The sequence below is a fragment of the Sceloporus undulatus genome, chromosome 1 (genome assembly GCF_019175285.1).
Source record: "Sceloporus undulatus isolate JIND9_A2432 ecotype Alabama chromosome 1, SceUnd_v1.1, whole genome shotgun sequence".
Classification (NCBI taxonomy): Eukaryota; Metazoa; Chordata; class Lepidosauria; order Squamata; family Phrynosomatidae; genus Sceloporus; species Sceloporus undulatus.
Genome location: NC_056522.1, coordinates 295642490 through 295667422, shown reverse-complemented (window position 1 = coordinate 295667422; position 24933 = coordinate 295642490). Strand labels below are relative to the sequence as shown.

General features: G+C 38.4%; 1 protein-coding gene across 5 annotated transcripts in view; it reads left to right on the top strand.

Moving 5' to 3' along the window:
- Positions 1-24933, top strand: part of SHANK2 (SH3 and multiple ankyrin repeat domains 2) — a 489211-nt gene that overhangs the window by 304462 nt on the left and 159816 nt on the right. For all 5 annotated transcript variants that reach the window (XM_042469292.1, XM_042469286.1, XM_042469278.1 and 2 more), the window contains 2 exons: positions 13388-13470; positions 14983-15107. In XM_042469292.1, coding sequence (XP_042325226.1) covers positions 13388-13470; positions 14983-15107 — 208 coding nt within the window. The remainder of the gene's footprint in view (positions 1-13387; positions 13471-14982; positions 15108-24933) is intronic.

The following is a 24933-nucleotide window of genomic DNA, read 5'->3' as shown; positions in this document are numbered from 1 at the left end:
AATGTTGAAGTGAAATCTCTTTTCCTGGAGCTTGTATCCATTGTTCCGGGTCCTGTTCTCTGGAGCAGCAGAAAACAAGCTTGCTCCCTCCTCAATATGACATCCTTTCAAATGTTTAAACAGGGCTATCATATCACCTCTTAACCTTCTCTTCTCCAGGCTAAACATCCCCAGCTCCCTGAGTCGTTCCTCATAGGGCAAGGTTTTCAGACCCTTCACCATTTTAGTCGCCAATCTTTTGGACACACTCCAGTTTCTCATCACACTGTTGACTCATGTTCAACTTGTGGTCTACTTGGACTCCTAGATCCCTTTCACATGTACTCTCCTTAAGCCAGGTGTCTCCCATCCTATATCTATGCATTTTGTTTTTCTGCCAAGTGCAGTACCTTACATTTTTCTGTGTTGAATATCATTTTGTTAGCTTTGGCTCAGTTTTCCTTTTTATTCAGGTAATTTTGAATTTTGATCCTGTCCTCTGGGGTGTTAGCGACTCCTCCTAATTTGGTGTCATCTGCAAATTTGATAAGTATGTCCCTAATTCTGTCATCCACATCATTGATAAAGATGTTGAATAACACTGGGCCCAGGACAGAACCCTGTGGCACCCCACTGGCCACTTCTCTCCAGGATGAACCCTGTGGCACCCCACCCCACTTCTCTGCAGGATGAAACGGAACCATTGTTGAGCACCCTTTGCATTCGGCCAGTCAACCAATTACAAATCCATGCAACAGTTGCCTTGTCTAGCCCACATTTTACACGCTTGTTTGCAAGAATATACAACAATATGTTGTTTGCAACATATTGTTAGCTCAATATATTCATGTAATAAAACTTTTATTATCATCTTACTTTTTCATGAATACAGAATATTGCGTATCCTTGTCCTGTTTTTGCCTGGATAGAATTGTAGCAGTTAAAGCAAAGTCATAGTGCTCTAATTATGTAGGCTGAAAGGGCCCCCGATTACTCTTGAGAAAATTAGTGGAGTCTGAATCCATGCATTTCTTCTGATAAGAAACTCTTTAACATAATTCTTCCAAGTATGTATAGAACAAGATTATTCATACTTTGTTTCCACAACTGCTGTGCATATTGCAGATGAAGTACTAAATGTTGTTATCATATTGTAGATGTAGATACTCAAATAGTCACATTTGAATAGAATACTGTGAAGGGTAGATGGATGTACATACGTATATTGATCCTGAAAATTGTATGGGAGATGAGCTGTCATAACTACATCATATATATTATAAAGCAAGTGACTTTTATAAAGCTAGTGATAAAACAAATTTCCTTTTTCTTGGTATGGCCCAGTGATCAGTTTTAAAAATGGCATCATGCCTTTCAGGTGAAAAAATACAAAGCCAGGACTCATCTACACTTTGACTATTTTGTTGCCTTGATGTTGAATTATTAATGGCTTAATGTTGAATTCAAGGAGAAGGGGGAAAGGCAAGAAAAGAGAAAAGTAAAGGAAGAATGAACGGAAAAACCTAAAAAATTGAGTTACGATTGGGCATCATCATCACTATTTTTAATGACTCTCAAAGCAGCATATGTTAAAAATATAGAGGCACAATTCTGTAGCATGTAATAGAAGATTTTTCCTCCCCTGTTCATATACAAGACATCACCTCAGGCTGTGTCCTGATCTTGTATATTGTGCTGATTTCCCATATTTTGGCTTGTTTCCTGTACATTTTTAAGTTAAAGAAAATGGACAAGACTTCACATTTTCATGACTGCATAGATGTACAATTCTGCTGTTCTCCCATATATGACAAGGAGATTTGAGTCCAATGGTACATGATGATGATGATGATGATGATGATGATGAGTTAACCTTTTTTATAAAGCACTGTAAATTTACACAGCGCTGTTACATACATCTTTTATTGGATGGTTCCCTGCCTCAGGCTTACAATCTAAAAAGAAATGACACAAAAGGAGAAGGGAGTGGTGGTGGGGAAGGGGATGAGGGCCAGCAGTTCTTCTCTACCTCCAAGGCCTGGATCAGAGGAGATGGACTGGAGGGAGGGCTTGGCTTCTTAATGGGTGGTTAGTTAATCTTCTTCCAAGGAGGCCTGTTGGAGCTAGCCTGCCTCTCTAGTAGGATAATACATATAAAATACATAGCAATACAGAAAATGATTAAATAAAACAGGCAACAAAAGAACATCAAATAGCAAGTGACAATTATGCAATGCCTGGGAACGCTTCTCTGAACAGTATGGTCTTCAACTCCGTTTTGAAGCTGGTTAAAGAAGTGATGGCTCTTGCTTGTGGGGGAAGAAGGTTCCAGGAGTGAGGGGCAGCAAGTGAAAAGGGGTGAATCCGAGATGGGGCAGAGGAAATCCTGAGCGGATTTCCAGAATACCAGAGCGGAGGGCACTAGTGGGAAGGTGAGGAGAAAGAAGGTCTGATAAGTAAGGAGGGGCCAGCCCATGGAGGGCTTTAAATGTCGACAGCAGGAGCTTATACTGAATGCGGAAAGGGAGGGGGAGCCAGTGAAGGGATGCTAACACAGGAGAGATATGGTCAGAGCGGTGGGCAGATGTGATAATGCGTGCAGCTGAATGCTGGACAGAAATTAAAGGATGGAGGTGAGAAAGAGGAAGCCCAGCCAGGAGGATGTTACAGTAATCAAGTCGTGAGACCACTAGGGCATGGACCAGGATCTTGGCAGTAGAGGTGGAGAGATATGGTCGGATTTTGACAATATTGTACAAAAAGAATCTACAAGCCTTGGCTGTGGTCTGGATCTGAGGGATACACGACAGAGAAGAATCAAAGATAAAACCAAGACTGCGGGCTTGCTGGACTGGTTGAACAGAAATGTTGTCCACAGAGACAGAAAAGGAGTGTTGAAGGGCAGACTTGGGAGGAAAGGCAAGAAGCTTTGATCTCTGCCCATTGTTGGGGATGATGATGTATTAGCATTTTTAAGTTATTACTCTGGTCTCATTGTAGCTCTTCAGTTGTTGGTCAATGCTGGAACTGTGGAATTTCTGTGCTAGAACTCTGTAGTGCAAAAGACTTTCTTTAGACCTAAGGTTTTGGAAAACTTTGGTGCTTGGTGGAATTGACAATAGAATCAGCCCTCCATATCCATGGATTCTGCCTCCACAGATTCAATTACCCAATGATTGAAAATATCCCCTTCCCAAAAAAATGAATCCAGAAAGAAATCCTTGATTTTGCCATTTTGTACAAGGGACACCACTTTACTGCTGCATTGCATATAATGGGACTTGAGCATCCATAGATTTTGGTATCCACATGGGGTCTTGAAATCAAACCTGAACAGATACCAAGGGCACATGTACTATACTGGTAAATTTTAAGGTTTGACAGTATCAGATGAAATGTATGAAATCCAAAGTTTAGTGAGAGATTCTTGATCTTTTTCAGTGGTCAAAAAGGGGCAAAGAAAGAACACTGTCTGGTGACATGATTTAAGTGGGTTGCTAGGCAGGAATCCATTCCAGACCCCCCCCCCCCCCGAATAAGGAAAATACCATGTATGATTGAGCCCCATTGAAAATATGTCATCTTAGTGCACAGTTGTTGTCATCTTTGTCCAGTTAACTATGGTGCAGTGGCTTATTTCAATGTTTTCAATGGGATTCAAGCATATGTGGTATTTCCCTTATGTGGAGGGGGGGTCTGGAACAGAACCCTACATAAGGGAAGGGCCGACTGTATTTCAATTTTAGTGGCCAGACTTATGGATCTATGCTTTTTAGAAACATGCTAAGAGTACCTGGTGAGGCAGGTCTACCCATTTCTCTTTGTTTTGCTGTTCATGCAAGGTCAGCAAGGATTTCTGGAGGCAGCTGCTGTTTATCTTGCCTGTTATAAGCAAGCACCCACAGCTATAATACTGTCAGCTAGAGCTCAGCCTTTATTGCATTGTTCAGTGCAGATGGACTGCTGTAGCCTGACACTGAAAGTCCATGTTTCTCTAGCCCTTCTTGACCATCCTCCCAATGCCAATGCTACTACAAAAAAACTACGAGCTAGATAGAACACAAGAAGACAAAAAGGAAACTGGATTAAAAAATGGTAAAAAGAAATTTCACTGTCAGATACTTTGTTAACTGGGGTTTGCTTGTTTTTGAAACATACAGAACATTTATTTCTCAACTTTTCTATACAGAAAACAAATTGGGCAACATCTGCCACTCATTTACTGTTTGTGCACACCCTATCACTTTGGACATGCATGCTACATAATGATTTTTTTCGTGCTTTGCTTGAATAAGATATTTATTTTACATCCCATTTTTAAAATATTTAATAGTCCATTTTAAAAACAAAAGATTGCATATACAATTTCTCAATACATGGATCAAAGTGACTCATAGTTTGATTTTAAAAACACAGTAAGTTATGCTAGCAGAATATAATTAAACAGTATTAGACCATATTAAAAATGTACCCAGCTGGGGAAGACTACCGTACTCACTGTTTCAACAAAATTTCTTCAGCAGTTAGTAAGTTGCCAAAGACCAGCATTGCCAGTGCTTCTTTGAGCAAGTGGTATGTTAAAGTTTCTGGGCCCATTCACACTACACAATTATAGCACTATTATTCCGCCTTTAGTTCCACAGTTCCATGCTATGGAATCCTGGGATTTGCAATTTAGGGAGGGACATGTAAAATTCTTAGCCAGAGAGCTCTAGTCCTTCACCAAATTGCAAACCCCAGAATTTTATGGGAAGCAGCCATAGTAGTTAAAGTGGAATGATAGAGCTATAAGAGTGTAGCGTGAATGGGCTCTCTTTGAGACCATGTTTACTGCCCAGGTCAAGAAACCATCCTTGTGAAGAGAGGATATTTTTTAAGGATGTGAAAAAAAGAAACAGAAAATTCCAAAACCTTGGTATCATCCTGCACACATTGAGTTTGTAGCTAGAGCTCACAATCCTTCTACCCAGCATTGTGCTGTATTTTTCATGATGTCTTTGCTATATTTAGTGTAGACAGTTTATACAGGATGGGAAGAAAGGAGACAAACAAAGATTCTTGTATTCTTGAGACATTACTTTATGCACTCTTTCTCCTGGGAAGGACTGTATAGTCTTATTGCAACTACTATCACTGCTAATAGACTGGGAGTAGTAGTATACGTTACCGGTCAAGTCTCCATATCCAAAATGCTTGGGACCAGCAGTGTTTCAGATTTTGGATTATTTGCATATACATAATGAGATAGCATGGAGATAGGACCCCAGCATAAACATGTAATTCATTTATGTTTCATATGTATAGCTCATAAACATACCTGAAGGCAATTTTATACAGAATATTTTTAATAGTTTTGTGCATGAAACAAAGTTTGTGTATGCTGGACCATTCCAAAACAACGTGTCACTGTTTCAGCCACCCTTGTGGACAATTTTGGATTTTAGAGTATTTCAGCATTTGGAATTCCAGATAAGATATACTCGGCCTCTATTGACTTTCAGATTGGGAGGGCACTCTGTGCTGTTGTATTTTTGATTTTGGCAGCTGTTTTTTGAACTAATAAATATGTAATTTCTGCATTATTATAAACAGGTATCTGATTTCTTTTGGTGTAACACTGGAATAATAAAGGTATCCATCTGTTAGAGAGAATGGCTTGGAACTGGGTACAGTGTCTGTTCTCTGTGTTCTCTGTTTTTATTTTTATATTTTCACAATCTTGTGATTATTTAGTGTGATAGTAACAGCTCAATTATAATCAGCTCTATTATCTGTGATGTTAAGCTTCAACAGAGAAGGATCATCAACTCATCTGTATGGGCTCACTTGGAACACCAGGTTCTAGGATTATTCCAGCTGCCTCTGTATAAAGATGGCAATCTGATGACGTCTCTTCAGATAATAGATAAAAATTACTTCACAGCATGTTCCAAATTACTTTACCACTTTGATAGAATATATTTTTTACACCTGTTGCTGGTTTCAGGAAGGTTAGTATGTTTTGGTGTATACCAAGGATAGTATATTCTGAGGAATTATCATTTAGAGTTTGCTGTGACATTTTTGCCAGGTATTTGGCTTGATTGCTCATTTTTACTATGTGATGAATACCAAAGCTGGAACATAATCTAGGCCAGAGTTGTCAAAGGTATCTATTGCTTGGCTGTTACTTCAGTCAGTTTGACACTGGACTCAGTGGGGCTATGCAAAGGTAGATGGGGCATGTATCCCCTGAAGCCCTTTAGGAAAATGAATCCAATTCTGGGCAGTGCTTCATTTGGCAAGAGATGACTTTTCATTGTAGTAAAGAGGCTTCCATTATTTATTTATATTAGATTTTGCCCCAAATTTTACCATCTTCATGATGGTTATAAGCACTTCTTTTGGAGGAAACTTCTTGTGCACATGTTGTGCATGGGGAAATATCCTTCCTTTGTTTCATTTTAGCTTTCAGCATGGTTATGAGAAAGATGGTTTTTGTAAACCTGGTAGACCTTTTTTTACAAGAGGTTATTAGGAGAATACATACCTATAGATACTTCTGTGGTTCCTCGCAACTGGTATCAATATAAACCAAAATCTACTCTCTCTTTTAGAAGGAATTTAAAGGAGGCCTAAGTACCCTAAAAGCACAAGATTATGTCTGATATTGGAAGCTAAGCTGGGTCAACTCTGGTTAGTACTTCAGTGGGAGACCAGGTGTTGTAGGATAAATATCAAAGGAAAGAACTGCCAAAAACCATCTCAGAAAATTTACTGCCTAAAAAAATCTTATGAAATTCATGTGGTTGCCATAACTTGGCAGGTAGCTTGAAGGGACTCATACATGAGTCTATGCGTGCCCTGATTTGTTTGATAGGTGCACTGAGGTACTAGATGTAGCGTAATAAATTGATACTCAGTTCAGATAACACTGAGGTTCTACTAATCAGCAGGAACACCAAGCTACTATTAGAATTCAGTCTATTCTGAATGGAGTTGCACCCCCTCGGAAAGGCCATATTGAAAGCTTAGGGATGCTCTTGAACCCAGCACTACTCCCTGATGATCAGGTAACTGCTGTGGGAATGATCGTGTTTTGCCTAGCTTTGACTGGTGAATAAGTTGCCCTCTTTCCTAGGAAAGGTGGTTGTGTGCTCAGGGGGAGTCCCACTCAACTCAACACTAAGACATCACTTGTAGCTTTCTTTGGCACAAGGTAGGCCACAACTTTTATTGGCTACAGCTGCACAAAGGCTTGGTACACACATGGGTCAGAATCCAGGCAACAACTAATCCACTAGCTGATGAATGGGATCCTGATACTATATTATTGAGTAGACCCTGAAAAATGATGTCCTGGATCTGGATCCTATGCCAAAGTGCCAAAAAATTGTAATGAAGTGAGTACAGTATTTGCATCAGACAACATTACACAAGCCAAATACTGAGGACAACAACTTTGACAGAGTGGGTGGGCAGAGATGAAGCTCCTAGGGAAAAAATGATATAAAAATTGCCAGGGAGCTCAGTATATCTTCCCCCCACAACCAACCTGAGTAAAACCCACATCCAGATTACTTTAGGCAGGCCATCAGCTTCAGGTTTCAAACCACAGGTTTAAAATAATTCACTGGTAGTTCCTGCTTCCTTCCATAGCCTGTGCCAGTCTGCATAGGCTCCTGGAAAGAAGATGTCAACATGCTGCCATCCCTGAGGATGGCCAGATGCTCTGCTCTGCCCCAAGGCCACAAATTCACTATGTGGCAAGATACGTACTGCTTATTTGGCCAAAGTGATTCATAGCTTAATTATCTCGTGACTTGGTTATTCTAATGTGCTCAAGTATTTGGAAGCTGTAGCTAGTTAAAATGCATTAACCAGACTGTTATTTGGGGTATGCTTTAAAGACTACACATTACTGGTCTTGTACAGATTCCATTGGGTTTCAGCTCATGGTGCTGCTTTTGACTTAGCAAGTCTTAAACAGTTTGCAACCAGGATATTAGAATGACCATCTCTTCCACTATGATCTTGCATAGAATCTATAAACTTTAACAGAAGGCCTGTTGTGTGCCCCACCAGTACTAGATTGGTGTGTACATGAGAGAGAGCTTTTCTGGTAGTAGCACCTACAATTTTGGAACTCCCTATAAAGTGAGGTCAGGTTAGCTCCATCCTTTTGTAGCTTTTTGCAGGCAACTAAGATTGTACTGTTTTGTATGACCTCTTAAATAGTTTAGTTGTGTTTTTCAAAACTTCTTTAAAAAAACAATCATCATTTTTTTAAAAAAAGTTTTGATCTGTTGTGTATTGCCTTTGGGTCCCAGTTAAAAAAAAAATAAAAATAAAGCTTTCTTTAATGAAAAGTAAAGCTTTCTTTAATACAGAAACTTTGTGAAGCTGAATTTAGACACGCCTAGTGATATTTGCCCAACAAAATAAAACTTTTTCATGTCAGCTACTAATAGCATACTTTTTTTTAACCTTGACTACATTTACAAAGTAATCCTATACATGCATGCTTAAGTTACAAGTTCTTTTCTGTTCAGGGAAACCTTTTTCTAGATAAATGTCTGTAAGGTTATAGCTTTAAAAATAAAATGTCATATGGTACTCCAGATGACAGGACCCAAATAAATAGGAAGTCATAATCTTCCTCCTCCTCCTCTTTCCATACCCCCTCTTTTCCCCAGTCAACGGCTCAAGCTGTTTTACAACAGCCAAAACAGACATCGCAAAAAAATACCTTTCACAAGTTTAAAATGTAATTAAACTATCAGTAAAATCCAAACCAGTTAAAAACATAACAATGAAAAAGAAACTACTGTAACAAACAACATCATTACAAGAAAAGTAATAGCAGCTAAATATTAGGAAGACATTCCTGTTGATAAGAACTATTTGTCAGTGGAATAGACTATTGTAGTGGACCCCCCTTTGATCAATATTCACCTCAATTGGAGTTATCACATGAAGCCTTACCATCCCTGAAGCATGGATGAATCATCCGTAAATCGCATGGGTGTGATAGCCAGTCATGCTTGCCTCCCGTCATTTAATCATTATTGAGACGTCCCATTCCTCTTCCGTCATCAAAGCGTTCACGGAGCAGCCATTTCTCAAACAACGGGAACTTCTGTTAAGTGTTGATTCCTGCACGGGAAGGATGTTGGACTAAATGTACCCCTTCCAACTCTACGATTTGTGTATACATATTATTAAGGTATCGGTGCTACCATAATTTATAGAATACGACCTGCATTACGTTGGAATATTGGAATTTCCTTCACCTTTTTCATAAGTCCCTGCTTTTTTTCTTTCTGAAAATTCATATAAAAATCTGCCTTGCTAGTTATTTTATCACACAGTTTTTGGAAGAAATGATTGCTACTTCAGTTAAGATGGTTTAACTTACTTAAAACTAGTAAGAGCACATTTTTAATCAGAAAAATGAAATCCTGCTTTTCCCAGGTGTATCAACACAGTTCTTACATTACTGGCAAAATCCATAGCGGCAGTGCTTGCTGTAAATAGTGGAGGCTTCTCTTTCCCTAATTCTCATCCCAAATAATGATTTGTAGTCTTTTAACAGAACACCACATGATCTCCCCCCTTGACAAAAACAGCTACTGTATAATACAGTATATCACTTTTCTGTCATATGTAATTTTAGTCGGAATGATTTTGAATATCGTCAAAGTGCCTGTGCCAAGATGGATCCAAATCACAGGTTATCTGAGGAAGGCCATATAAGCATTGTTTTTTTCTTTATTAAGTCATCTTCCTTTCTTTTTTGTCAGCTATTGCTGACCATGTTTGTTTCTACCTCAACTGCAGCCTGTTAAAAGGGGTAGGCTGACACACTATAGGACTGTAAGCTTTGTGTTTTATCCAGTGTTGCTATACTAGCAGCATATCGGGTCAACTAGAACTAGGTTTCAATGAAGGCTACCACAGATATTTGAAAGCACCCTGAGACTGCAACCTGTGGAGCCATTGTAAGCTTATTTGTTGTATTGAACTTCTGTAGGTTCTAAACAGTTTGAAGATTGTGACTCTCTTTTCCAGTTTAGGAACAGGGACCATGTATCTAAGTTGACATCAGTAGTTTTATTGCAGGTTTGAATTCACTTCTGGCATTTAACAAATAATTAATATTTCCTTCCTGGGTTGTTTTAATCCTTCCTTTTATAAAATCAGATTTTGTAACTAGGGCCCCTTATAGACAGGCTAAATGTGGCATGGCGGCGGCGGTACTAGGGTTAGGGAGCGCGCACCATTCAGACGCTCCCTAACCCTAGTACGTACGCCGTATGTCAAAATGGTGGCGCCCTGTACACACAGGCGCCGCCATTTTGATGCAATGGATGCTTAGCGTCCGCATGTCGTGGCACACATGGGACGTCACAAGTGTGCCATTTGCGCACTCGGGTGTCGCAAGTGCGACGAAAAAAGAACCCGCTTTTTGCTGGTTCTTTTTCCGCCAGTGAGAAGCCGCATGGTTTATCTGGTGCAGCTTCCCGCCAGCGAAAAAGGAGGTGGTGCCAGACCGCCCTAATGGGGCAGTCTGTATCCTGCCTAGATGATCAGTGCCCAGGGAAATGCAATCACTCAAAAGCAAAGTCCACAATAATATTGATGTTAATTATTAAGATAATCTTCACCATCCTTACTTCATTATAATAGAAGCAAAGGCACAAATAGACAGTTCTCCCCAACCTGACTGTGGCAAAAAATGTTCTTCATGTTAAAATATTTACTCAGAAAATCATTTCCATCCTCATATATCTGTGACTCTTTCTTTTCTGTTTTCTACATGGGCCAAAAATTAAATGTATTTTTGGTTTCGTGAAGACATAAGAGCTGCAAATTCATATCAAAGATATTTCTAATATTCATTGCAGCATCTGCAAAATAGGACTAATATTTAATTTTCAGCTGCTATTCCTGAAAAACATGCACTTTACCACAGAATTATAATTTCTTCTAATTCTTCATCTCAGATGGATTTCCAAAATGTATCATCACTGACCCTTATTTTATTACAATAGTGAACTTGATGACTAGATAGATGTCTATCAGTTATTACTGCAGGATCCCCCAGTTATACAGAAAAATATTCATTTGTAAATTTAAAAAAGGGAAAAAATTGTAAACATGCCCAAATGAGTCCTAAGTAAACTCATTGCCCCCTCTGTTCTGAGACTGAGAAGTGGAGTAAGTAAGATGAGTGTGGTAGAGAGCAGACAGCAGGGGACAGATGAAGCACAAAAAACTAGGAAAGGAGGTGGGAGGGCTAAGTAAAAGCAGAGGGAAAGGGTGGATGAAAAGAGAGGAATGAAAAAATAGCAAGAGAGATGGACAGTGGAGAGAGATGGTGAAGATTACCTCCAGTGTCAGCCTTAATCCCATCACTTTTACCTGTGTTTTAAAATCTGCTGTTGTGAAGCCCTTCTGGAAGTAATTTGCTTTCATTGCTAGAAGCAGGGTATTTACAAAGAGGAGAAAATTATCCTTCTATTTTTCCTCCAGGTTCATATAATCATAGAGTTGGAAGAGACCTTAAGGGCTATCAAGTCCAACCCCCTGCCATGCAGGAAGACACAGTCAAAGCATTCCCAACAGATGGGCATCCAGCCCCTGTTTAGAAACCTCCAAAGGAGAAGACTCTACCACACTCTGAGGAAGTGTGTTCCACTGTCGAACAGTTCTTATCCTCAGGAATTTCTTCCTAATGTTGAGGTGGAATCTTTTTTTCTGTAGTTTGAATCCATTGCTCCAGGTCCTATTCTCTGGAGCTGCAGAAAACAAACATGCTCCATTCCTTTGCTTTGCAGCCTCCTCCCCAAATCTGCTGCAAAATCTGTTGATTTAAACTGAAGGTTTTACTCAGAATGTGATCAGATTTACATTTTCCTCCTCAGTTTTTATCCTGCCCTCTGTCATTATGCATTTTTATGTAATCAGTTAAGAACAAGAGGAAGGAAAACATGGCCCAACCACTAGCTAAGGGACCAACAGTGGATGGCTTCTCACTCAGAAGAAAGCTCCATTGTAACTGCCAGCAGCTCTACTGAGGATTTCTGCCAAAGGGTGTGCTGGCTATTTTGGGTCCATTTGTAGATTGCCGAGGGAGTGATCCATTATTCATTTCCATCTTTCAGCTGCAGACTTAAAAATATGTTTGCCTGCTAACCCCAGAACCATAGGGATACCCAGAAGCCTGACTAAATAACTGTACGTAGATGGGTACAAGACTATTCCTTGTTAATATTTTTGTTATCAGTAACAGTTAGGTTTTTGAGGAAGCTTCCAGGATTTGCTTGTATTGCTAGCATTACCAAAGCAGTAGTTTTATGCCACTGCAGCACTATTTTTGTAGCAGTTTCTGCCTTTAAAAAAGAAAAAGATTTTTGTCTATTATTTAGAAGAAATCACACATAACTAGTTAATTAATAATGTCTCAGAAAATGCATTTCTCCTTAAATATATGAACATATGTTTGTATGGATTATTATGGTATAAAAACCAATGAGATGTTTTGAATTTGGCTAAGAAATGTTTGTTGAATAAAGGATTTCAAAAAAAAAAACTTCCTTGCAAGACATACTATCAGATAAAAATTAAGAAACTGACTTTCCTTTTAAATAAAGAAAGAGACGGAGAGAAAGATTGCTATGCCTTTTAGAACACTCTCTTTTCAAGAATGCAGGTAATTTTTTTAACAGAAAATGGTGATATTGAGCATACATGCCTTGTTACTATTTAAATTATGCATATTCCTGATGCTGTGAAAATTTGTGCTTGATGACGCCAAGGCAGCTGCACGTTGTTAGCATTGTAGGCTGTCAGATGATCATGTGGGATTCTTGCAGCATGCAACATTCAATAGGATTGAAAAAGGGCTTTTGATGCAAGGCATAGCTTCTGAATTTATTTGTGCCTTTTAGCTACTTATTAAGCAAACCAAGCTAACTTTAAATTTTAAAATGCTGCCTCATTTTTCTCCTGGTTGGTTTCATTTTGGCTTCACTAGAAGATGCATCTGGTACATCCACGATTGAGGAGTTTATTAATGCTACTGTCGTTCAGTTCACTTTCTTTTCTTTTAGACCTCTAGCTAGCACACAGATGACATGATCACACATTTATTCAGCCATCACCATGCATGGTTTCTTCCTCTGCTTTCTCTGCATTATTCCCTCTGTTATGTTGCACTGTCATGTTCTCCCTTGCCATTGAACCTTGTCTTTGTCTCTTTCCTTCTTCTGTTGTTTGTTGTTATATTTTCCCCATGTTTGGTTACTGCAATATTATTTGATTAACTGGCTGTGATGATGATGAACCTACACACTGGAGGAGCAGCTACTACAGTGGTGATGAAGGGATGTAATAATGGTCGCTATCCTCGGAATTCTCTCTACAGTGACTGCATTATAGAAGAAAAGGCAGTGGTCCTGCAGAAAAAAGACAATGAAGGATTTGGGTTTGTGCTCAGAGGGGCCAAAGGTATGTGGATTTTCTGTGTCTGTATGATTGGGTGAGTGTCTGTGTGAAAAATGGCATGCATTTCTGAAAAGAAACAGGTATTAATTCCTTATGCATTTGGTTGCTAGACAACCGTGTTCTCTCTGTGCTGTAGTACTGACATGAAATTTACCAGTTTCTGATGCTGCAGTTTTCAGAGATGCATGTGTGTTCATATCTATATCTACATCTACATCTACTTATATATCTATTATAAATGTGTGTGTGCACGCAAGATATGCAGAATAATTTGTGGGGCAAGTTGCCTAGAAATTTCCTATGTCTTGCTGTTCACTGTGTCCAAAGTGCAATCGGTGTATTATTCAGTGTATCCAAACCAAACTGGGGGGAGGGAGGGTGACAAAATTGTTTCATTTAAAAGATTAATCTATTAAAATTGTCAGCTGAGTGAAAAGGCATTTTGGCATCTTGCTTAAAACTGGGCTGTGGTTTCTTCAAGGTAACAGTACTGCAGTTTTAGTATGAAAATTGGATGGCTTTATATCTTCAGAAGCTGCATGTATGTTGAATGGCCTTTTAGTGTGTGTTCTGTTTTGAGGGCTTCATGGGTTCAGATATGCTAATCATTTTTTCATCTCAGATTGTCTCCAACACATTTTTGTTAAAAGGTAAAATGGTATCTTTTTAATGCTGTTTATTTAAGTCATTTTGCATTTAATTTCTTAAAAGTGATGGAATATCCCATTACCTACTATTAATACCCCTTGGTTGCTGGATGGGCTCTCCCTCATGCTGCCTGGCTCATAGGAAAGGCTAGCTCATATGTGCTCTATGGAGGATCCTCCACACCCTTCCTCTCGGGATGCCATTTTTATCACTCCTCACTAGAACGGTGAACACCTATTGGGCTTCCCTAGCTATGTAACAGTTTCTGATTAACCCTCCTGGCTAAATGCATGTTTTGGTGGGGTCTTCTGGAAACCCAGTGACTTCATCACTGTGTCGATCAGCTGGCGCTAAGCTACCTATGCAGCAAACAGGGGTCCCTTACTATCCATGTTAATTTCACACAGACCTGAGTTCTTCACTGCATTTTAAAACAGAAGCTTATATCAAGCTTCCTTACATAGGTAGTTTGATACCCATGTGATAAATTATCAGAGGACATATCTGTGAGGTGAACAGGTATACAGTATACAATGATGAACCCACAATTTGGTGCTCTTTGAAATTTTGAAATGCCTCATTTCACTTATGTGGAATTTAAAGATAATCTTTTCAAATCATCAAATAGATTGCTTTTTGTTTCTGCACATATTTCTATAAGAGTTAAAAGGCCATTCACTCATTTGCTGACAAAATGGAAATGATAATTCCTTTGCAAGGAAGGGAGGGGAGATATAGATGGCAGGAGACATTCTTACATACTTTATTTTGGACATGCATAAATAATTCATTATTTACTTGATTAACCCTTATATAGTAGAGGTTTCTTTTCCTTCATTAAAACTATATCATGTATTATTCCCAAAGCTGATACACCTATTGAAGAATTCACCCCAACTCCAGCCTTTCCTGCTTTGCAGTATCTGGAATCAGTGGATGAAGGCGGGGTAGCATGGCAAGCTGGTTTAAGAACAGGAGACTTTTTGATTGAGGTAGGCAAATTTGGAGTGTTGTTAGTATTTTTCTGTTGTGGAAAATACTGTATCATCAGTTTGCAAAACTTTTGCTGACAAACTGGTCTGTCTAACTAGGGGTAGTCAGGCTGATTCAGCAGTTTGATACAACATTTGCATACTCTTTCATGATTCCATTATTCCAGTCTTTTATTTCCTACATTTGATTATAACCCTGATTATGATATTACTGGATGTAGTTTGCTACTTTAACAGAAATAGTATGAATACAGCTATTCAGAGAAAGAAGTTGTTGAATGTACTTTTTGTATTTTTGCACAGATTTATTTCTGAAGATAACTGAATGGATATTTCATTCTTTAATCTATTTTTTAAGGAGTTATGTGTTAATTACTAATCTGATCTATCAAGATTATCAGCCAGTGATAATGTTGTGGTATCTTCCATTCCATAGAGCTATAACTCCATTTCTATGGTAACAGGGACTTGTGTTATTTCCTTGTCCTGTAGGCTAGGTAGCTTTTATACAATGATTTTAACTGCTAATGTTCTAGGCCAGGATAAAGGCCTTCCGGATGCTGTTGGACTGTAATTGTTATTCTGATTGTCGGTCAAGGTGAACGAACCTGATGGGAGTTGTAGTACAATAACATTTGTAGCTCACAGTTTCGCCACCCTTACCCTAAACTATTGGGCATTTCTAGTCAGTTAATGGTGAAAAGAGTTATGCTCTCATATCAGACAGTAAAATATTAGTGACAAAATGTGTAAATACATTTCATAAAAGACCCGACAGATTTTCCCCATGCCTGATTTTAAGTGCACTTTGCTTCTTAGCCTTCATTTCACCTTGATTCATTTCCTTGTTAGCCTTCATTTCATCTTTTAGCTTAAAAAAGGTATGAAATCAGCTATGATTTGGATGGTCTTTCCAAACGATTACACATCAGTACACTAATCTTCTTATTAATACATTGAATCTATACCATCAATCTGAACAAAAATACAGTTCATATCCAATGTGATTAATATTTCGGTGTTAATTTTATTTGTCTGTTAAGAAATAATGAGTAATAATACACTATACTACATGTAATTATGTACTCATAATATTCTCAGGTTTGCCTTTGCTCAACTTCAAGCTGGTGTGCAAAAGTTATTTTAGAACATAAACCAAAAAATGTAGAGTGCTTTATTCTCAAGCTTTGTTCTGATTTGCATAATGTTTGTGACAAGTGGATGAGGATATCTAGACATCTGTCAAAGAGGAAACTTTTCAGCTTGTTTTTTGGCTTTTCAAAAAATCAAAAGATCTGCATTTATATCAGTGTTTGCCACTCTTGTAGGATCAAGTGTTCTCCTGGCCATTTCATTTTTAACAGGTATTTTAGTAGTAATTTTGCATTATAATGCAAAAACAAAAAAATGTATTTTAGTGTGTTTTGTGGTTTTCATGCCTTTCCACATAATTGTCTTAGATGATTTGCTTGGTATCTTTTATAAATATAAAGGTTTAGTATGGCCAGTTAGATATTCAAGCTTTTTCATCCCTTAGAATAGCACATGCTATGACTGTCCCCACAGTTTCAAGAAACACAGGCCTTAAGCTCCTCTTGCCAGTCAAAGTGGTTGCATGTTGGTTTTTTGGATGTTGGCCAATGCTATAAACTGCAAGTGTGTGCCAGTACTGCAGTGGTGTTTCTTCCGTTTTGCTAGAAGATACATATGAATAAATATTTAGTGCTGGAATACTAGCAAGGTAAATTAGGAATTAGGAGGGAAGCATAAGGATTTTGAAAAGATGTAGTAGAGGTCTTTTGCCACACACAAGTAAAATATTAGTCCTAATCAGATTGGATTGATCTAGATCTCCAGAATAAAAATCAGTCTAAGCTTTTGGTTTAAATCATGTTCCCCTGTTTAAAATTCATTTATTCTTGAACAAGCCTGCATACTAACTACTTGCTGTAACAAATAAAAATGCTGTTTTCCTATTAAATAGAAACTTTACATCTAGGGAGATGAAATGTGTGGCCTTTCTGATGTTGCAGGATTGCAGTTCCCATTATCTCTTAGATTTGACTGAAGGGACTTGTACTCCGAACAACATCTGGAAGGCAAAAAAATTCCATCCCTGTTTTGTAAAAATCTAGAATGATAACTCAGACCTTCGAGTCATGTATTCCCAAATGCATTTTGTACTATAAAACTGTATCTTAGAGACAGAGCTTTTATGGTGTCCAAGAAAAGCAAGCAAAAAATGCTGAGTTGAATGCTAAAACTGCAGTCGTTTGCATACTTATTTGGAAGTAAGCTTTTTTAAACAAACAAACAAACAAACAAACAAACAAACTTGAATTTACTTCTAAATAAACTTGAATAGAATTAGGTATCCAAAATCTTCTGGAAAAAAGAGATGGTGTTAATTGAGCAGAATAATATACTCCTTCAGATGGACTGTAAATGTCCATGGTATTTGGTGGAATCAATACTATTTACAATTGGAAAATTAAGCATACCACATAGTTCAAGTAGTTGAGGGTATAACGTTGCAAGAGCAGGTGGAAATGAAGTGATAAGAACACAATATATCTGGACTACATCAGGCCTACATTCTGTGAGGCGTTTTTTTGCCGGTTTCTTAAATTTCCATCCAGACAACTAGCCTATAGTAATAATAATAATAATAATAATGATAATAATAATAATATAATTTATTTCTATACCGCTATTCCAAAGATCACAGAAATGCATGGAATGGACTCTCAAGGATGGATTCAGGGTGCACCAAGTATAGGAAGATCTTCCTGTGTCTTTGCCCCAGGCCTCCACAACTCTCAAGTGGGTGATTGGTATTGGCCTCAAAGAATAGGAGAGGCACGAGGAGGAACCTAGGGAACAATCACAGTACCAGTGCCACCCACCCTGGATTTGCATGCATCCTCATGCAAATCTCAGTCATTTAGCATCTTACCTGTCTTCTTGCAGCCTGCAACAACAGTCCAGTCAATGGTTTCTGGTGTGGATAATGACTGTGGAATATCATAGCACTTATATCAATGGGTTAGTGAATGATCTTGGGTCAGTGCGGTGTTAAAAGATCAGAATAATAAATAATATATAATAGCTGTATAATTTTGCACTTATTTATGTCAGAAGTCAGAAATTGTGGTATGGAAAAGCTGTGTTATTTGTGTCTTGGTTCTTGATTCAGTCATAAAATATTATGAATCATCATTAAAGATTTGAGATTTTTGTCTTTTATTTTGTCTTGCATGAGATTCAATTGCCTGTTAATTCAACTAAAATCTAATTTATTTTAGCATTCTTTTTTTATTTAATCTATGCATCAATTTTTGTAAAGACACCAGTTTCCATCTCTTCTGACAGGTAGCTCTGCACACTTCAGCCATCTTTAAAGATAAGAATGTACTGAATAGCTTGCTGAATCAGATCACCTTAGTCAGTGGAATACAGATTGCTGGCAATTTGTTCTGTAAGCAAAATGCATAACACAATATCACATCATATCCACAATGGTATGACTACCCATCTGCAATTTTAGTTCAGTATACCTGTACTGATGTTACAGTATTAAGGAACATGAGAAACACCATTGTAACCATGATAGTATTTTTTTTCTCTAGAGAAACTGTAAATGTTCTCTTCCCCCTTTACTAGACATTAAGGTTTTTTTTCAGGGTGGCAGAATTGCAGTGTTTCAGTTAAGGAGGTGCCCCTTCCCCCAAAAAAGTCGTACATGTTACCTCCCAGAAACAGCTATTTTGTAATGAGAGGAATTAGTAAGGTTGCATGTACTTTTCATTGCTGTGAAACCTGATTATGATATTATTGGATGTAGTTTGGCTTATCTCTTGTTGCCAAGTGATAGAAAATCTTGAGTGACTCAAACATTTACAGTATTACATGCTTGCAGCTCAACCATTTGCTTCAGGCATATGGCTAGGGTTCCACTTTTATTAAAGAAAAGTAAATTATTTAATGATTTAATGTAATGCTATTTCATTCTAGATTGTTGAATGTTTATCTTGGATTTTTCAGTCTTTTTTTAGAAGAGGATTAAGTTTTAGTTGCCCCAATTTTATAATTTGCAGTGCAGGAATACACTCATACTATTGCATCAAAATGTTCCAAATGGTATGTCTGCCATGTAGTTTATTCATTCATAGAAAGCACCTTCCCACTCCCTCACTCCCAAATCATCCCATGGGTTTCACTGTCTCTTGCAGAGGATGACGGGACATATGGGTGTTCCAAAGTTTTGGATTTTAAAAGCATCCAAATGATTTGTTGTTTCTCAGGGTGAAGCAAAATTCTGTATGTAGAGATAGATCTTGTAGCACCTTTGAGACTAACTAAAGAAATAAGTTGGCAGCATGAGCTTCTGTAGACTTAAGTCTATTTCCTCAGATGCAAAAGTCTGTGTGAGTGAAATTTCCACTGAAGAAAATACCATTCCCTCCATCCCTTCCTTTGGAGAAGAGCATAGTAGAAAAATGTTTTCTTTTTGTTTAAAATTGTGGCACAAATTCAAGACAGGCCAGATTCCCAGGTGTATATACATGGGTCTTCTCAAGGTGTGCAGCGCATGCATATAAAATGGTGCTTAAGTAATTTTATATTGTGATTGCTCCTGCACCAGCTGTTTAAATGAAGTTATCATCCTTTGTTCACTCATGGTGTATGGAATAGCCAGATGACATGATTGTTAGCATTTGATGCATCTGTGTGTTTTCTGTGTTGTCCTCCTTTATGCGGCACTGATTTCTGGCATTTAAAACAAAAACGTGTTCATTATGGACAGGCAAGTATTATTGAAACTCTGAATAGTTCTTGTGCCCTTAATATCATGTATGTGCATTCAAGTTACCTATCAACAATTGATGTCCCCATAAATTTCATAGGGTTTTCTCTAGCAAGGAGTACTCAAAGATGATCTGTTATAACTGTTCTCTGAACATACCCTATAACTTAGCCTGAATATAGCACCTGGTATTCTTTGGCAATCATCAGTCCAAGTACTAACCAGACCTGGCCCTGCTTACCTTCCTTGATCAGGTGAGATCTGGTTCCTCCTGTGCATTTAGAAAAAAAAGTATCTCCCATTTGCTGGTGCTGATCCTTTTTTCACATTCTGACAAATTAGAATTGGGAGTCATGCAGATTCTATGACTTGCAGTCAGATAACATCTGAGGGCCTACACAACTTCCACTCTATCATCATTAATCGTAGTATCTACTCATTTCTTTAATGCCAATATCCTCCTTTCCCATGCTTATTTGGAAGAAAAACTGTTGGATAATATAATGCTTTATTAGTACTTGTGTGGAACCATTTTAATCTCCTTCTGGCTAGTTATGGAAGAACTATCAGTAATGTCAAAAAGGTTCTTATATGGAAGCCAACAGTATCTTCTGTTATCGTGATATTCCCAAACCTCTTAAACTGAGGGATACACACTTCTTCAGCTGTTATATCATATTTCAGAGGGTGGATATTCTACAATTTGTGGTTATTTTGTGATTTACTGGGTTGCATTTTTAATGGGTATACTCAGATTTACAAGGAAAAAGTTTAAACAAAGTAGTTCTATTGCATACTCTCTGTGACTACTTAAATATATATTTTTGGCTGAACCGAGAGTTGGTCCTCCTTTTCCCCCCCCCCCCCCCCCCCCCCCACACCACAAATACAGATAATCCTTCCTTGCTGCAAAGCTTATATCTTTGGTATGCTTTTTGTCTGTCAGTTCTTAGCAGCAGCCCTACAGAAAGAGGACAGAAAACTCTTTTGTGTTGAATTCTATCAATTGCATGTTTATGGTGGCCTAAATGCCCTAAACTAGGCACCAGATCCCATCTAATCATGGAATCTAAGCAGGGAGAGTTCTGTTTAGTACATGTGTGGGGGGCCATCAACAAATACCAACTACTGTTGACTACCATATATACTGATGTGTAAGTCGACCTCATGTATAAGTCGAGGGCAGGCTTTCGGAGCAAACTCATGGATTTTGATATGACTCATGGATAAGTCAAGGGTCAAACCCAGGGGCATGTAACGAAGGACCTAAACAGAGAGGGAAAAACACCACTGCACTCGCTCCCTCTCCCTCTCTGGACCTCTTCCAAAGGTCACAGTCTGAGCATGCAATATGTGGACACAAGCCTCCAATTTCCCTCCCTTCCCCAAGGCTGATGGCTTGCAAAAAGGGAGACATAGACCTCTAATTTCCCTCCTCTCTCTCTTCCCTCCCTTCTCCACAGCTTTCCCAAGGCTCATGGACAAGTATTACCGTATTGACTTGTACATACATCTACCTAGGATTTTGAAGCCCATTTTTGGGCTTAAATTTTTTGACTTATAGATGAGCATATATGGTAGATTTCAGAGGAAGGAACTGGCAAAACCACCCCTAAGCATTCCTTGCCTAAGAAAACCCTATGAAATTCATGGGGCTACCATGAATTGAAAAGTGATTTGAAGGCACATGCAAATACATACAAAACTTTATAGAGCACCCTATACAGAAAAAAGTGGAAAGCTTGAAACTTCATGGACAGCTTTCATTTCATTACTCAAATCTTCTCTTCAGTGTATCATTCTAGTTTCTTGAAAGGCTACATTATAGAAAATGGGTCAAAGGGGAAACACATTCACTGTAAAATAATAAGTCTTTGCCCCATGCTGCCCCATTTTTAAATACCATAGTTTTTAATGATTTTTGTTGTTATTTACTTGTCTGCAGCTTGCATTTCTCCCTAAACTGTGACACAAGGCATCTTTAAACTAAGCTGGAATTACAGTAGGCCTTTCACATTTGCTGGGGTTAGGGGCACAAGACCCCCATAAAAGTGACAAAAATGCAAATAAAAAACCCTTTTTTTTACATGAGACCACTTCTCTAGGAACCTCTAAGTCCTCCAGCGTAACTCTGTGGTCAGCATTTGCCAAAAGCTGATCACAGAATCATGCTGGAGGACCTACAAATGGCTGGAGAAGTATTTTCTCTAGTAATCTCTAGATCCTCCAGTGCAACTCTATGGTCAGTTTCCAGCAAAATTTCTCTGGAGGACCTAGGGATTCCTAGAGAGAACATATTAATCAAACCACAAATAATGAAAGCCACATAAGTCAAAGCCAAAAATGTAGAAGGCTGACTGTATAACAATAATATTATAATGTGCAATATTCAAAGCACTTCACAGATATTAACTCAGTAATCCTTGTTTGTTTTTTTTAAATCAATAAAGTAAGACATTAATATTGGCAATTACACATTGCAAGTCAGAGTTGAGACTAAGGGCCTTCTTACACTACATAGTTATAGAATTATGGGTCCATTGTAACTGAATAATAGAATCATAGAGGTGATGCACTGATTAAATGCCTGTACTGCAGACACTCAGAAACCACAAGGTTGTGAGTTCAATACCAGCAAGTGACTCTGGATCGACTCAGCCTAGCATCCTTTCATAGGTCGCTAAAATGAGTACCCAGCTTTTGGGGGGAATTAGCTTACACTTTGTAAACCACTTAGTACATTGGTAAGCTGTATAGAAATGTACATGGTATTGCTACCTCAAGGGCCATCAAGTACAACCCACTGCCATGCTGGAACTCACAATCAAAGCACCTCTGACAGATGGCCATCCAGCCTCTGTTTAACAACCTCCAAAGAAGGAGACTCTACCACTCGCAGAGGGAGCATGTTGCACTGTCAAACTGATTTTACTGTTAGGAAGTTCCTCCTAATGATGAGGTGGAATCTCTTTTCTTGTAGTTTGAGCCCATTGGTCCAGATCGTGTTCCCTGGAACTGCAGAAAATAAATTTGCTCCCTCTAAAGTACACTGCTCCCTCGGGTTACGAAATTAATTCGTTCCGTGGCCGCTTTCGTAACCCGAAAAGCCTTCGTAAGCCGAATTGCCATAGGCGCTAATGGGGAAAAGCCGCGTTTCGTGCGAAAAAGCGCCGAAAAGCACCAAAAAAATTTTTCGTAACCCGAAAAACATTCGTAACCCGGAACAATTATTTCCAATGGGATTTTTTCGTATCCCGGAAATTTCGTAACCTGGGTATTTCGTATCCCGAGGTACCACTGTATGACTTCCCTTCAAATATTTAAATAGGGCTATCATATCACCTCTTAGCCTTCTCTTCTCCAGACTAAACTTACGCAAAGCCCCTAAGTTGCTCCACATAAGCCTAGGGCATGGTTTCTAGACATTTCACCATTTTGGTCACCCTCCTCCGGACACGCTCCAGCTTGTCTACATCCTTTTTGGTGCCCAGAACTGAATGCAGTATTCCAGGTAGAACTTGACCAAAGCAAAATATTATTACTTCCCTTGATCTATGTTGCCATGGCTGTATCCTGTAGAATCTTGGGCTTTGTAATTTGGTGAGGCACTGAAGTTCCCTGGCTGAGAATTCTATAGGCTTCTCATTAAAGTGCCAGCCACAAGATTCCACAGGCTGTAGCCATGGCAAATGAGATGGAATCATCATTCTAAAATTGTGTAGTGTGAATGGGCCTTTAGAGAGAAGAACTAAGCTAAGGCCACCTGATCAGTTTGCAGATAAGGTGAGATTGTAACAAGTGACTTTTCCAGACATACTCTTGCCCATTATTCTGGCATACTCTATATTTCACAAATGAAAGCTGAGGTTGTGTAGCCAAACAACATCAGATTACAATGACAAAATTTATTTATCAAGAGTGGAAACCCGCACAAGGTAGGAGAGGCTGCAGCAATTTCCTTTTGCCTGAGCTTCCAGGGATATGTTGGAACAATATGTTGAAGAAAACACACCTTCCTGCTGCTGAGCTAATTGAATGCAAACTTTGCATTTTGAACTCAATTTTTAGCAGCTAAAAAAAAGTTAAGGACAATGGGGGCAAGTGAGAAGAGGAGAGAGAAATGGGGATATTTTTAAAGCAGCTGAAAAAGTGTGATGATAGAGGATTAATTAGGACTGCCCCTGCCAAATTGAGACAGTTGAAAGGTATGCACTAAACCAATCCTGTAACAGCAATAAAGGGGGGGGGACATATGTTACTTATACCATATTTTTTCTCCTCATAATTCTATAGCTCCAAAAAGTGTATCTTTCTGGCAGGAACACTTTGGTTATGACCTGGAAATGCAGGGAAACTGGTTTATTAAAAACTGAAAGTGAAATTTTTCAGCCTTTCCTTTGTACATTGAGTACAAATTGAGGGGGGGGGGGAAGATGGGTGAAAGCATGCAAGCCTAAGTCCTATTCTGGTAATGCTAAATTGTAGTTTAATAAAGGTATAATTTGTTGATTATTACAAATAGAGTTAGAATAAGTTAAATTCTAGGATCCAAAGGAAATGCTTTTGCTATTTATTTTTTTGCCTTCTTTGGTCAACCTGATAACTTTGTTGTGAGTGACACTTTGGGTGTGAAAAGGCATCAAGACAGCTACATTTGGATTAGCAGGCTTTTGTGACAGCCTCATGTGTAAAACGATGATCGCTTGGAAATACGAAAATAAGATTTTCCTCTAGAACACCTGGTTTAAATCCATTTGCTAGCCCCAACTAGAGTAGATCAACTGAATAATTTAATTCAGCCATTGATTCAGTGGGTCTACTCTTGTAAAAACTAACAGTTACAATTTAATATGTTGGGGCTAAAAACTGAGATGATATATTCTTTTAAACTATGACAAAAAAGAATAGTTTATTAACATAGAATCATATGATATATACTGTCTAGTTATTGTATACTTTAAGGGATGAATGTAAAATTAATCTTTCATTTGTCTTGTTTCTAAATCTACTCCATGAAAT